Raw genomic sequence first — 15,267 nt, forward strand, 5'->3', positions numbered from 1 at the left:
GGATCGCTTGAGCCCAGGAGTTCGAGGCTGCAGTGAGCTGTGAGGACACCACTGCACTTCAACCTGAGTGACAGAGCAAGACGCTGTCTGAAAAAAAGAAGAAAGAAAGAAAGAAAGAAAGAAAGAAAGAAAGAAAGAAAGAAAGAAAGAAAGAAAGAAAGAAAGAAAAGAAAGAAAGAAAGAAAGAAAGGAGGCCAGGTGCGGTGGCTCAAGCCTGTAATCCCAGCACTTTGGGAGGCCTAGACGGGCAGATCACGAGGTCAGGAGATCGAGACCATCCTGGCTAACACGGTGAAACCCCGTCTCTACTAAAAAATACAAAAAGCTAGCCGGCCGAGGTGGCGGGTGTCTGTAGTTCCAGCTACTCAGGAGGCTGAGGCAGGAGAATGGCGTGAACCCGGGAGGCAGAGCTTGCAGTGAGCCGAGATCTGGCCACTGCACTCCAGCCTGGGTGACAGTGTGAGACTCCGTCTCAAAAAAAAAAAAGAAAAAAAGAGAAAAAGGAGGGAGAGAGGGAGAGAGGGAGGGAGGAGAGAGGGAGGAAGGGAGGGAAGGAAAGAGGAAAGGAAGGAAGGAGAAAGAAGGAAGGAAGGAAGGAAGGAAAGAAAGAAAGAAAGAAAGAAAGAAAGAAAGAAAGAAAGAAAGAAAGAAAGAAAGAAAAGAGCAAGAGAAAGAGAGAAAGAAAGAAAGCATCCCTCTACCCATCACTCATTATCCCTGACCAGTGGGCCTGGGATACTCTCCCCCAGGAGAAACTGGAAGACAGATTCAGGTGTGACATGCTGGCTGGCTGGGTGACTCCTGAACTTTGTACAGGGCCCACATCCTCAACCCTCCTCCCAGCCCCAGCACACACCAGCACTGCCCCTCCCCGAGGGAGTCAGCCTGACCTGTGTTTGGATCCTGATTTTCACTCACCTGCTGTGTGACATGGAGCAAGTTACATAACCTTTGTGTGCCTCGGTTTTCTTACTGGTGAGAAAGGGATGGTAATAGCAATACCTCCTAAAGTTGCTGTGAGGACTGAAAAGCACAGTGCACGGAAAGCACTTGGCGCTCTGTGTGGCACAGGATAAAATCTCGGTGAATAGCGACTCCCCATCATTAGTGACAATCATGACAATCAGCCACCCACCGAGGCTCCTGTCAGAGGCCATGCAGACAGCCTTGCCTCCACAGCCCCTCTCATGTGAGTGTGTGTGGGGATTATTTTAGCATCTGAAGAGGGCGTCCACCCCGGGAAGGAAAGGGCTGCACCTGGATGCCCCTCTGCTCTCCACCCTGGTCCCATCCATGGGTCACCTTGGCCGTGCATCCATGTACTTCTCTCCTGATGCTTTAGGCTTCCTTCACCTGAGTTTGTGACCTCCTGGCCCCTCCTGCTCCCCACCAAAGGCCCTGGGGTGCCTTCTTCTTCCTTGGGTCCTGTCACTTCGCAGCAGAAAGGTGGCTTTCTGGTTGATTTTGGTTGATTTTGCACTGGATGCTGAAACCTGCATTCTTGGTATTCAGGGAGAAGTTTCTCGCTAATCTCCCCACTCTGAATGCTCATCACATTTCTCTTAAAGCCACAGGAGCTCCCCCCATCCCCATCTTTTATTCATCACCTTCCACCATCCCCAACACGGGAGACATGGAAATGCAAACCCTCTGAGGACTGCAAATTCCATCCAGCAGTTGACCCTTCCCCAGCTGCCCAGAGTAGGGGAGCTGGAGGGTCCTGCAGAGATTCTTGGGCCTTGGGGATGGAGTGAAAGGGGCGGCCAGCCCTGGGTCTGGGCCACCAGCCCGAGGTGGAGTGAGTGACAGAGGAGCAATAGTGGGGCCGGGACTCGACTACTTGGGCTGCCCCCCCTCTTATTCCCAAAGACTCATCCATGCTTGCCAACAGCTTTGCTCTCGGTCCCTTCATAGAGACACCAAATCATCCCCCTCCAGCAATAGTGACAAACACTGTCCCCTGCGTGCTGTCCTCACATTACCCTTCAATCCTCATGACAATCCTGTGGAGTAGATGGAAGTGGTGGCCCCATGTTGCAGAGGATGAAACAGGGCTCGAAGAGAAGTGACTTCCTCAAGGTCACATGAAAGGGAAGGATGAGGAAACTGGCCTTGTTTTAGGGCAGATCCTCAGGGCCCCAGTAAGAGCGATTTGCCTGTACATTTTTCATTCACTGAATTATTACCGTGTCCCCCCTCCCCCTGGACTAGGCACTGAGGTTCTCTAAGTGGAGACAGTTCTGGCCTTAATCCATTCACGATGAAAGTGAGAGATCGATGACAGTGGAACATAAGTGCTTCAAGGGGGGCAGCCCCGGAATCTGTGGGATCTCAGAGAAGGGAGGCATCTAACTTCGAATTAGCTGAAGGGAGCCAGAGGTTGAGATCTTCAGTGTGAGTTGAAATTGGCCAGGGGCAGAAGGGAGAGGAAGGACATTCCTCTGGTAGAAAACATACATGCCACAGCCGGGGGAGAGGGGTGAGACTTGCAGGTGTTTCCCCCTGGCTGGAGGTTTCCTGTGGACTTGCTGGAGAGTAAGGACAGGAAGCAAAGCCAGAGATATGGGTGGGTACAGATTTTAAAAAAGCTACGCTGGGACCAGGCGCCGTGGCTCATGCTTGTAATCCCAGCACTTTGGGAGGCTGAGTGGGCGGATCGCTTGAGCTCAGGAGTAAGAGGACAGCCTGGGCAACATAGCAAACCCTGTCTCTACAATAAATAAATAAATAAAATAAATAAATAAGTAAATAAATAAGCCAGGTGTGGTGGCCTGCGCCTGTGGTCCTAGCTACTTGAGAGGCTGAGGAGGAAAGACTGATTGAGCGCGGGAAGTCCATCCAGACTGCAGGGAGTCGAGATCATGCCACCCTGGGTGACAGAGCAAGACCTTGTCTTTAACTAAATAAATGAAAGAAAAGAAGGGCACTAGAGAGGGGAAGATAGTTGGAGAGAGATTGGAGAGGCCGGCGGCAGCAGATGACAGGGGCGGGGGGCGGGAGGGCGTTGGAGGTCGGGGGAGGATTTTCCACGTTATTGTAAACTTGATAGGAAGCTTTTGCAGGATTGTAATCCAGAATGTAGCAAGATCTGGTTTATGTTTTTAAAAGATCCCTTTGGCTGCTTGCGGAGAATGGATTATGGGGGCCAGAGAGGAAGTGGGGAGGCTACTGAGGAGGCTTCCGCAGTCGCTGAGGGAAGAGGAGGTGGCAGCAGAACCAGGGGCAGGTGGACATGATTAGGCTCCGTGTACATTTTGGGGCGAGAACTGCCCAGATCTGCTGGTCTGTCGCAGCGCAACCAGCCCCCGCCACCGGGGTCCAGGACCCTGGACAGCGTCAATCCTCCCCTCAACCCAGAAGAGCCAGTTCTTCCAACCTCCCCACCCCACCATCCCCCCACTTCCCCAACCCCATTTCTGAGACCCCAAGTTTCCTGAAGGCAGGCTGCAGAACCCCTCCCTCCCTTGTGGGTGTTTAAAAATAAGAAACTTTATTTTTTAGAGCAGTTTTAGGTTCACAGCAAAATTGACCAGGAAGTACAGAGACTTCTCATATAGCCCCGTCCCCTTTGTGTTTTATAAACACTCTTATTTAAAATTATAGGCCATTTCAGCATATGAGAAAATCGAGAAATAATGTAACAGACACACATTAAGTGGATATTCACATTTTGCCATATTTGCTTCAGAGTCCCCTATTTTTACAAAAGAGATGTCAATGAAAGACAGATACAGTTGTGCTGACCTGGTGTTTATCTGCCTCGTGCATATTTTATGCTGTCATTACCTAGTTACGCATTCAAAACCTGTGTATTCAATTCTTACATATATTTTTTTAAAGTTTACATAAATGGTGTAAACCTGTGGAGGTTCCTTTGTTATTTTTTTCGTTCCATGTTACGTTTGGAGACTTATCCCTATTGATGGATGTTGATCTAGTTTGTTCGTTTGAACGGTGGTTGATTATCTTATTGCACTTATGAAGCAGTTTATTTTTTGTTTTCCTGCTGGGAGGCAGTTAGGCTCCTCTTTGTATTTCTATTACATACTAAGGTGCAATAAATATCCGTGGACATGTATGCTTCTGCATATGAGTATGCTTCTCTGGGACACGGTGGAAAACATTGCTGATGTCCCACTCAGATGCCTTTTACCTGTAGGTGTTCCCACCCTCCAGCTGTGAGTGTTGACACTAAGGGCTCAGAGCTACTCCCTTCTTGGGAACTCCCTTGCCCACAGTTACACCACTTCTCCATCCTTCCTATGGGGTGGCCATAGCTGATGACTGAGTGACATGGGGGTAGAAAATTTTGGCTCCCTTGCCTCGAGGTAGACCGACTCCGCATTGTCACTCCTGCCCCAGAGCTCCCATGGGATCAGATTGAAGCTAATCTCCAACTGAGAACATATCACTGCCTAGCGCTTCCACCCTATCTGCCATCCCATCTCTCTTTCACCTAAGAGCTCTGCTTCAATAAATCACTGCACAAGAATCCCTGACTCAGGCCCCGATTAGGAAACTTAACCTAAGAGGCACACATTAGTGGCGGAGTTGGCTAGATCATAGATTTGCTCGTCTTAAAGTTTATTAAGCATTTTCAAATTGCTCTCCAAAGTAGCTGTGCAAATTTAAATTCCCACCAGCAGTTTATAAACATTGCTATTTCCCCCATATCTTCATCAATACTCACGTTAGACACTAATTTTGCCAATCGGATTGGTGTAATGAGCCATCTCATTATTGTTTCAACTTGCATTTCCATGTTTACTAGTGATGTTGAGACTCTTTTATATCTTGTTTGGCCTTTCACATTTCTTCCTCTGGTATTTATTCACTTTTTTTTTTTTTTTTTTTTTTTGCCCCTTTTCCTATTGCTCTGGAATGTTTTGGTAGATTGATTCTCTGGAGTTATAAAAAACATTGTTTTGGAAACTAATTGTCTCTTGCTCGTATGGATTGCTAGTACTTTCTCCCAGCCAGTGGCTTTAAGAAATCTATTCATCTTTTGTCACACAGAAATAATTGTAATAAGATTTATCATTTTAAAAATCATTTATGCTTTTTGTGTTTTGTTTAGTTTCTACTCTAAGATCATAAAGTTATTTTCCTCTGTTTTCTTGTAAAGTTTTATAGTGTGCTCTTCACATTTAGGACTTTAACCAGCCTGGAACTTATTTTGTGAGTGGTGTGAGCAGGGATCCAATTTTGTTTTCCAATAGGGGTATTCAATTGTTCAACATCATCTGTTAACAAGACCATTTTACCCTTTGTCTTGTTTCACACTCTCTTATATATTTTGATCTGCCCCTAGGCATTATTCTCTGTTCTACTATCTGTTGATCTGTTCCTGGGACCAAATCTATTTTAATTGTTAGAGCTCCATAGTGCCTATTGATACCTGATGGGGGAGGTTCCCTTCCTCTTCCTCTTTCTTTTTCAAAATTGTCTTGGCTGTTCTGTGTTCTTTATTATTCCATGTACATTTGGGGATTACTCTGTCAAGTTGCGGAGAAAACCCCATTGCAATTTTTATTGGAAATAAAAATGCATAGATTAAATTGGAAGGGTATAGCCAGCATTGTGGTGGTGAGGCTCCCCATCCATGAACATGGTTTGTTTCTTCCTCTCCTCTGCGTTCCATGCCTTGCACAAAGGACTGCCTTGGAAATCAACCTCCAAACCCTTCTCATTCTTCAGTGCTCAACTGAAATGCTTCCTCCTCCAGTAAGTCCTCCAATGACAGACCTGCCTGTCAAGGCTCTCTCTAACACTCTGGAACCCTTCTGTGTGCTCCATTTTTTGGACATTTAGCACACTAGATCTGATTGAGGGAACCTCTTTTGTGCAGTCTGCACCTCCACCTAGTCTCTGAGCTTCTGAGAAGAAGGGCTGCGTCTCATAGTCCTGTACCCCCAGTAGCACCCAGCACAGAGCAGGTGTTGATTAGGATCTGATGATTGGATCCTATCGCCCAATAGGATGTTAGGATCTCTTCCCCTTAAGGGAAGGTAAGTCTGTAGTAACAGATTCTTCCTCACAGGAAACAACTGGTTTTGTGAGGAAAGGACCTGGTGCTTAGTTCGGAGTCTCAAGGAAGTATAGCTGGCTTGAAATCGACAGATTTAGCTCTATGTGGTGGCTCTGCCATGTGGGACATTGGCCTCTCCAAGTAAGCTTTTGGCCATGTGTGAGTGGGGGACGATATTCTCAATCTCATAGTGCTATTGTGATTCCGAGCGAGACAACGTAGGAAATGCAGTGTAGGTGTTTTCTGCCTGTTCCCACTTCCCCAGTTTGAGGGAGGTTCAGGAGTGAAGCCCTTCACTCAGCTGGAGATCATCCACTCCCTCACCTCTAAGACCCTGGAGCACCTTCCCCAAATGTCTGAGCCACTGGCACAAATGGATACTGTTGGCCTCTGCTCTGCCTCTATCTCTGTCTTCTGACCAGAACCCCTGCTGCTGCTCCCTTTCCCCACGAGCAGAGGGAGTCCTCAGCTCCCTGATGTAACTATGGAAGATGCTTGTACCCTGTCTCCCCTATTCTGCCTCCCAGCACCCAGGTCTCCCAGTGGTCCCCCTTAGTCCTGAGGAAGCTGTTTCCAGGAAATGTCCTTTCCCTCCTCTTCCATGGGGGCATCTTTCTCCCCCAAGAGAACTCAAGGGCAATGCCCATCTGGAAGGGACTGGACTCTAAGGTTAAGCACCATGTGCACCTCTTGGAAGAGAGAATTTGGGGCTGTGGGGTGCTTCCTAGCTGAGCCTGGGATTTGGGGTGTGACAAATCTAGGTTCTGATTCATGCCCCAGTCTGTTCTTTGGCTTTAGGCAGGTTGGCTGAACCAGGACTTAGCTTCCCCGTATATACAATGCATGCACTAATCCTACCTCTCCCGACAGATGAGAAAACCAGAGGGGAGATAAATGAATGGGATGCAAACAGTAGGTGCTCAGTATGAGGTTGGCCCTTCCCCAACAGGAGATGTCAAGCTTGTAGAGATGGGGGAAAAATGGGGAACACAGGCAAAGATGAGGCAGAATTTATTCTCATTGTGGGTAATTTCAAGAGTCAGGATGGAGACCACATAGAGGCAGATCCCTAGGACCCTGAGAGGGACCCCACGCTAGAGTCAGGGGCCACACTTTTGCAAGTGCCAGGCCCACGGTGCCTCCATGACTGTGAGGATCCAGAGCCCAGAAACCGGGTAAGAGTGGGGTGGGGGTGGGGAAGAAGACAGGATTCCCCCCGCCCCAGATCGTGTTCTGACCATGTTTCCGACTTCCATAGGAAGGAAGAACAGCTCGGCTATATAGTAATATAATATATAGAGGTGTAGAGAGCTGGCCGCGGCACCTGGATGGGGCTGAGACTCCCCGAATTATTGCAGGAGGGAGAGGGGGCTCAGTGCTGGTGTCCCCGCGGGATAGCTGTGTTGGCTATGGGGAGGGGGGACAGGGCTGGGGAACTGGGCTCACCCCTCCCTCTGGGGCTGGCAGGGGGCACACGGTGGGGTTCCTGCTACCCTGCCTGCCAACGGCCTCCGGGATGGGGCTTTATCACCCTGGGTGCTTTTTATGTGCTTTGAAGACCATTTTTGCATTGTCAGGAGTGAGGAAAAAATATTCTGACATGGTAGAAAAGAGATATTTACATACCCTGGTGGGCCATAAGGGGGAGGTCAGTGTGAGCGGGCAGGGCTTCCAGGGCACCTCCACCCCCAGCGCCCATGTGGGATGGTGTATGGGGACAAGAGCCTTGGCGGGAGGCAGGAGCCCCGACTCTGCCACTTGGTTGTGGTGCAACCTGGGACGGGGCATCACCCCTCTCTCCAGGCCTCGGTATCCCCATATGCTACAGGAAGGGCTGGGCTGGGGGCTGAGAAGCTAGGATCCTCTGGTCCCTGATCCTAGGCCTGGGGGACAAGGGGGAGGTGTCAGGGCTGGGCAGTGATAGGTTGGCGAAGGGACTTTGAGTGAGGAGACCTGGGCCGTGGAGGGAAGGCATCAGAGGCTAGAGGGGGCTGCTGAGCCCCTGGCCCTGGTCAGGCAGCCAAGCCCAGCTGAGGGCGTCTCATGTGCTCTGCCATGATGCCTCCATGAAGGCGGCCAGCGGGACTGGCCGGGAACCCTGTTTTCCTGTTGAAGCAGCGGTGGGAGCTGGGTGGAGGCTGCAGGTGGCCTCCTCGGCTAGAGGGAGGACCCAGACCTGAGATACAGCCAGGGTGGGCTCACCCAGGCAGAGATGAGGGGGGGCCTGGTGCTGGTGCAGTTCAGAAGTGGCCCCTGGCTCCAGCCTCCAGGTGTGCGGGGATGTAGGGGTGTGCCTCTCCCCCGTCCCCGTGGGTGCTGGACCTGGCGGTGTCACACACTGAGTTCCCTGCTCACACATCTCCTCATTCATGACACATCATCCACCATCACCCACATGTGCCTCCAGGCTTAACAGATACGCACACGCTCATAACATGCATACGTCCATGCTGAGACCCCAAGAGGTGGACACACATGATCACACATTGTTCACTCGGGATCCCCTGACCTTGTGAGAACACCCCCCACCACACACACACACACGCACACAGAGGCAGGCGAGTGACGTCCCTGTTGGACTCTGTGGCGTGGAGGCCCCAGGCTCCGGAAAAGAGAAGGCGCCTGCCCTGGGGGACAGGTGGCCTGGCCAGGGTGGTCACCAAAGGCCCCTTCCCAGGCACCTGACCCCTGATAACTCCAGGTCCTGTGGCGGAGCCTTCAGCTCCCCTAGCGCCCGAGAGGAGGGCAGAGGCCTGGGGCCGCCCTGCCTGCTGCCAGCCCCGCACGTCCTCTGCCGCTGGCATGACCTGGGGAGGGCTTGGTGGCCACCTGGGCCCTGCCGGCTGTGCATCAGAGGTGCCGGCGGGGCCCCTGGGTGCTGGTCAGCTGGGCCCGCATGGTCTGAATGCTGCCCAGGATCTTCTTCTGGTGACCCATGAGGGTGATGCCCAGGGCACGCACGTCTCTGTGAAGGAAGGGTGCTGCTGGCCAGCTGGGCCTGGGAGGCTGGGAGCCGCGCACGCAGCCAGGGCCATGGATCTGGACCTGTAGCCTCCTCGGCGGCCCTGCCTCTGGGTCCCCGCCCCACCCCCACACGCATGGGCCCCCAGCCCCAGCCATCACTCACTGGGCGTTCATGCGTAGCACCATGCCCAGAGAGGAGTAGCCGCCCGCAGCGAAGTGGTCTCGGTACCGGCCCATGCGGATGGAGTCCAGCCAGTCCCCCACGGTGAGGCCCCCGCCGCCACCGCTGCCCCCTCGGAGGTCAAAGCAGCTCCGGGCGAAGGCAGGGGGTGGGCACCTGAGGCACAGGGGCCTTTGGTAAGTGGCCAGGGGGTTTGGGAGGTTGGACCCCCCAGAAGAGGCAGGCTGAGGAAGGGGTCAGGAAGGGCAGGGGCCGGGGGCCCAGGCTGGGCCTGGTCCAGGTTTCAGGGCCAAACTGTCCCAGGGACAGATCTGGGGCAATACTGGGAGGCAGCTGGGCCTCGAGGAGCTGGGGTGGGCATGAGGCACCTGCTGACAGTGGCGGTGGCCCTGAGACTCTCTGGGCTACGGATCAGTGCGTCGAGGACACTGACAATCTGGGAGAAGCGAGGCCGCTGCGCCCGGTCCTTGTGCCAGCAGTCGAGCATGAGCTGGTGCAGGGCGCGGGGGCAGCCCATGGGTGCGGGCAGGCGGTACCCCTCCTCCACGGAGCTGATGACCTGTAGGGGATCAGCGCTGGGCTCAGCCGTCCCTCCTGGCACCCCAAGTCTTCACCGCCTGCGGCCCCCGCCAGGGCCCGGTACTCACATCCCGGTTGGTCATGTTCCAGTAGGGCCGCTCCCCGTAGGCCAGCACCTCCCACATGACCACACCGAAGCTCCACACGTCGCTGGCTGAGGAGAAGGTGCGGAAGGCGATGGCCTCTGGGGCTGTCCAGCGGATGGGGATCTTCCCGCCCTGCGATGGACACACAAGAGTCAAGGGGCTGCCCAGGCCTGGCAGGATGTCCCCCGAGCCCTCTGAGTCAGAGAGCTAAACACTGGGGTTCTGTTTCCCAGTCCAGAGGGACAACACAGCCCCCACTTCCCAGAGCACCTGTCCTGAGGGAGGCCCCTCAAAAGCCGCTGTGAAGACGAAGGAAGGAAGGAGTGAGACGCCTGGCACGAGCAGGTGCTCAGCCAGTACCAGTGACAAGCCAAGGGGGCTCAGGGGCCACAGCCTAGTCATTTTCCAACTCTTCCTCTTCCTTCTCTTCCCCTACTTCCTTCTCCTTTCTCCTTCCTTCCTTCCTCCCTTCTTCCTTCCTCCCTTCTTTTCCTCCTCCCTTCCTTCTTTTCCTCCTCCCTTCCTTCCTTTCCTCCTCCCTTCCTTCCTTTCTTCCTTCCTCCCTTCTTTTCCTCCTCCCTTCCTTCTTTTCTTCCTCCCTTTCCTCTTCCCTTCCTTTCTTTCCTCCTCCCTTCCTTCCTTCCCTCCTTCCTTCCTCCCTCCTTCTGTCCTTCCTTCCCTCCTTTCTTCTTTCCCTCCCGCCTTCCTCCCTCCCTTCCTTCCCTCCTTCTTTCCTTCCTTCCTGCCTCCCTCCTTCTCTCCTTCCTCCCTCCTTCTCTCCTTCTCTCCTTGCTTCTCTCCTTCCCTCATTCCTTCCTCCTTCTCTCCTTCCTTCCTCCCTGTCTCCCCCACTCCCTTCCTTCCTCCCCCACTCCCTCCCTCCTTCCTTCCCTTCCCTCCTTCCTTCCCTCCGTCCCTCCTTCTCTCCTTCATTTCCTTCCTTCCTCCCTGTCTCCCCCACTCCCTCCCTCCTTCTTTCCCTTCCCTCCTTCCTTCCCTCCGTCTCTCCTTCTCTCCTTCATTTCCTTCCTTCCTCCCTCCCTCCCTCTCCCTCCCTTCCTTCCTCCCCCACTCCCTTTGTCGTTCCCTCCCTCCCTTCCTTTGGCTCCCCTTTCCCCTCCCCTCCTCTCCACACTCCCCTCCCCTTCCCTTCCTTTCCTCCTTTCTTCCTTTCCACCTTCCTTCCTTCCCTCCTTTGCCTCCTCCTTCCTCCCTCTCTCCTTTCTTTCCCTCCTTCCCTCCCTCCTTTCTTCCTCCTTCTCTTCCTCCTTCCTCCTTCTCCCTCCCTTCTTTCCTCCCCTACTCCCTCCCTCCTTCTCTCCCTTTGCTCCCTCCTTCCTCACTCCCTCCCTCTCTCCACTCCCTCCTTCCTTTCCTTCCTTCTTTCTTTTGTTGTCACAGGATCCTTTCTCCATGGGAAACCTTACTCAGAGGCTGTGGGACAGAGGCTAAGGGAGGGCTCCTGTTAGGGTGGGGTGGAAACTGACCCCTGTGCGCTCAGCTCCTGCCTTTAAGGCCACCCCTAAGGCACCTCTAGAGAGGTCCAAATCCCTATGGAACATGTTTGCAAACAGCTGGGTTTTAGGCAAACTTTAGAGACAGATGTGGAGTCTGGGTACAATTCGGGGAGATTCCAATCCTCCTCAAGTCTCCTGGTGAGTGAGCGACCCTGGGGACCAGCCCTGGGGTCTCCCCTGGCCACCTGGTGACAGAGGAAAGCCAGGCAAGGCTGTTCCCATTTCCCAGAGGAAGGCACTGGCGTGAAGAGGAGAAACAGGATGTGCCCCAGGTTGAGGGCTACCCCGAAACTGCCAACTTCATTCAACTACTTGCAGAAGAATTGTCGGGCCCTGGGTGCCACCGGCGCCACCTCCCCACTCCCTAGTCTAGCCAGAAGGAGTGTGGGCGACGCACCGTGGTGGTGTAGGCAGCATCCGGGTCGTCCTCCAGCACCCGTGAGAGTCCGAAGTCAGACACCTTGCAGACCAGGTTGCTGTCAACCAGGACGTTGCGGGCGGCCAGGTCTCGGTGGACGTAGCCCAGGTCTGAGAGGTAGCGCATGCCGGCACCCACTCCTCTGAGCATGCCCACCAGCTGCATGATGGTGAACTGCCCGTCGTGGGTCTGCAGGGGGACACGGCTTGGGCTTCAGGAAGGCCCAGTGAGGCGCCTGGTCCGTGAACAGGAACCCCGCCCATCTGTAGGATGCTCTAGATGGCGCTTTGCAATTTACCAAGTGCTCCATGCTTCTGAAGCACCTTGTAGTTAAGGGTTATTCTCCTGGTCTCATTCACCCTCACAGCAACCCTGAGAGGTAGGTGGGGCAGCAATGACGGCTTACCCATTTTGTGAAACGAGAGATGGAGGCCCAGAGAGGTTAAGCTCTGTGCCTAAGAGCACCCAGCAAAGAAACTGCAGGGCAGCAGCTGGGAATCCTGCAGTCTCCACCACAGCCAGCATGTCCCCTAGCTGGGTGGGGCCTGGATTCCCACAGAGGCACCTCCCTCAGCCTGTGTGCGGGGCAGCAGGACCCAGTGGAGCAGAGGGACTTTCATGCAATGGGGGCCGAAAGGCAGTTTGACTGGCTGACCGCGAAGACCTCCTCCCTATACCTGCCTCCCACTCCCCAGCCTGTGGTGTCCAAGCCAGGGAGGAGAGTTAGAGGGCTTTGTACTAGCTCCCAAAAACCCAGACTGGACCTCCCTCCCCAAGCCCATGCAAGAGGCAGGGGTGGGACACGCACCCTCAGGAAGGCGTCCAGAGAGCCGTTCTCCATGTACTCCGTCACGATCATTGCCAGGCGGCCTGGGGCGGGCAGTGGGGAGAGGGTGGCTCTTGGTTGGGGCTCAGAGCTGCTGATCAGAGACCCCAGGAGCATACTGCCATCCCAGGACCTGTGCCAGCACTGGAAGCCCCAGGGTGCCTTGGATTTCCACTGGGGTCCCAGGCTCTGGGCACCCCGAGTCATTTGGGGACCTGAGCCGAGAACAGGGTCAGGTGGGGCAGAGCAGGATGGATGAGGGATGGACCCAGGGGCCTGTCCAGGCAGGAGGGGCACTGCAGGGGGAGGCTGTCCTTGCCTGGCACCTACCGCGGGTGACAACACCCTCGAGGCGGATAATGTTGGGGTGGTCGAATTGCCCCATGATGGACGCCTCACTCAGGAAGTCCCGCCGCTGTCTCTCCGTGTAGCCGGCTTTGAGGGCCTTGATGGCCACGGGTACATCCCGCTGCCCTGGCAGCCGCAGCCTCCCGTAGCAGACTTCCCCGGACTCTCCTGCAGGCCCCGAGAGGGGCAGGTGGGGAGGAGGGGCAGTGGGACCCTCAGACTCCCCCAGGCTCCCAGGCCCTTGTGCCCCCTGGGCCTGCCAGACCCTTGGGTCACACGCTTCCTCTGCCCTGGGTGCCCCTACCTTGCCCCGTGCTGTCCCCGCCCTCACAACCCCTGAGACTCACCAGAGCCAATGATTTTCTCTATGTGGATCCTAGAGGCCTCGATCTCCCGGGTGAAACTGCGGCCCGCCCGGCCCGGCTCCTCGTAGGTGTGGGGTTCCGCGTAGAACTGGGGCTCTGGGAGCTTTCCCGGGGGGTGGTGCAGGGGTAGGAAGACAGGTGGGGGTGCTGAGGGGCAGGAGGAGGCCCTTCAGTGGGGCCCAGGAGGGATTTCTCTCTCCCAGCAGTCCCTGGGCCTGGGATGGGTCTGGGTTGAGTGAGGGGTGTCTCTGGGAATCTCTGGATGTGCTAGCAAACAACACGCACCCCATAAGTACTTCCCACGTGAAAGCGGGGTGTCTGGAATCGCTCTGGGGTTTCTATGGGGCTGTGGAGTCTCCAGAGAGTTCTGGGCATGTCTGCCATTTTCTGGGGTCACTTTTACAGTCCTTGAGAGCTTTCTCCATTGTTCTGGAGTAGGGATGTCGCAAAAGTAAGTTTTTGCCACAAGGGTCAACTTTGATTCATTGAAAATAGTTTCTGGCCAGGCGCGTTGGTTCACGCCTGTAATCCCAGCACTTTGGGAGGCTGAGGCAGGTGGATCACTTGAGGTCAGGAGTTCAAGACCAACCTGACCAACATGGTGAAACCTCGTCTCTACTAAAAATACAAAAATTAGCAGTGAGTGTTGGTGCACGCTTGTAATCCCAGCTACTTGGGAGGCTGAGGCAGGAGAATCACTTGAACTCTGGAGGCAGAGGTTGCAGTGAGCTGAGATTCAGCCACTGCACTCCAGCCTGGGTGACAGAGTGAGACTCCATCTCAGAATGAATGAATGAATGAATGAATAGATAAATAAATAAATAAATAAATAAATAAATATAAAAAGTAGTTAAGGAGTCTGAGGCTGCACCCAGGCCTGGTGGGAACTGGCACCATGCTTGATGCTAATGTCTGCCATGGGCACAGGAGTGGGGCATGGAGGGAGGCGTCCCGAGATTCGCCTTGTTGTCTGGGATCTCTACAGGATCCTGAAAATCTCTCCGTAGTAGGGGTTCATTGTCGAAGAGTATATGAACTCCCACTCGGAAATCATATACAAATGTGTGCCCTTCCCTGGAGAGAGGATCTCTAGCATCCTGAATGTAGTCTGAGAGTCCAAGAGGCATGAACGGCGCTGCCCTCTGGGACACCAGGTCTCTGTGACATCCTGGAGTCTGTCTCTCAGGCTCTAGTCTTTTCTTTTTTTCTTTTCTTTTTTTTTTTTTTTTGAGACGGAGTCTTGCTCTGTCGCCCAGGCTGGAGTGCAGTGGCCAGATCTCGGCTCACTGCAAGCTCCGCCTCCCGGGTTCACGCCATACTCCTGCCTCAGCCTCCCGAGTAGCTGGGACTACAGGCACCCGCCACCTCGCCCGGCTAGTTTTTTGTAATATTTAGTAGAGACGGGGTTTCACCGTGTTAGCCAGGATGGTCTCGATCTCCTGACCTCGTGATCCACCCGTCTCCGCCTCCCAAAGTGCTGGGATTACAGGCTTGAGCCACCGCGCCCGGCCAGCTCTAGTCTTTTCACTGGGCACCTTCCTCCTTCCCATCTGTGCCACCCCCTGTCCAGCACTGGGTCCCCCTATGGCCTTCCCTCTGCCCCAGACCTCTGGGCCCCTGTACTCACCCTGTCCATTCTGATAGTGCATCTTCTCCTCGTCCGAGTCCTGGAAGGCCTTGCTGTAGCCACAGTGCCTGCAGAGGAGGGCACCGCCCTGCCTGAGGCCAGGCCATCCCTAGCCCAGGACCTGACCCCAACCAGGGGATGAGTCATGGCTTCTCTCTTCATGTCCCTTCCCCTGACAGGTCAGCTCCTGCTCCTTACAAAGTCTGCAGGGGAAAGTCCCTGACCTCAGGCTCTCAACCCAGCTAAACTGTGACAGTCATGACAGTCACAAGCACTGTGCGATCCTCAAAATGCCCTTGAGTCCACCTGACCCTCTTGGCAAAGTCTA

At 54.3% G+C, this 15,267-nt stretch overlaps 1 protein-coding gene across 1 annotated transcript in view; it reads right to left on the reverse strand.

Moving 5' to 3' along the window:
- Positions 1 to 6,968: 6,968 nt before the first annotated feature.
- EPHA8 (EPH receptor A8) overlaps positions 6,969 to 15,267 on the reverse strand; it is a 39,488-nt gene continuing 31,189 nt past the window's right edge. The window contains exons 12-20 of the mRNA XM_073008020.1: positions 14,940 to 15,007; positions 13,295 to 13,459; positions 12,930 to 13,115; positions 12,582 to 12,643; positions 11,753 to 11,962; positions 9,821 to 9,970; positions 9,542 to 9,732; positions 9,156 to 9,329; positions 6,969 to 8,993 (exon numbers count right to left, since the gene is read on the reverse strand). Of these exons, the coding sequence (XP_072864121.1) occupies positions 8,879 to 8,993; positions 9,156 to 9,329; positions 9,542 to 9,732; positions 9,821 to 9,970; positions 11,753 to 11,962; positions 12,582 to 12,643; positions 12,930 to 13,115; positions 13,295 to 13,459; positions 14,940 to 15,007 (1,321 nt within the window). The 3' untranslated portion in view covers positions 6,969 to 8,878. The remainder of the gene's footprint in view (positions 8,994 to 9,155; positions 9,330 to 9,541; positions 9,733 to 9,820; positions 9,971 to 11,752; positions 11,963 to 12,581; positions 12,644 to 12,929; positions 13,116 to 13,294; positions 13,460 to 14,939; positions 15,008 to 15,267) is intronic.

This window comes from Chlorocebus sabaeus, chromosome 20 (assembly GCF_047675955.1).
Source record: "Chlorocebus sabaeus isolate Y175 chromosome 20, mChlSab1.0.hap1, whole genome shotgun sequence".
In the NCBI taxonomy this organism is placed as follows: Eukaryota; Metazoa; Chordata; class Mammalia; order Primates; family Cercopithecidae; genus Chlorocebus; species Chlorocebus sabaeus.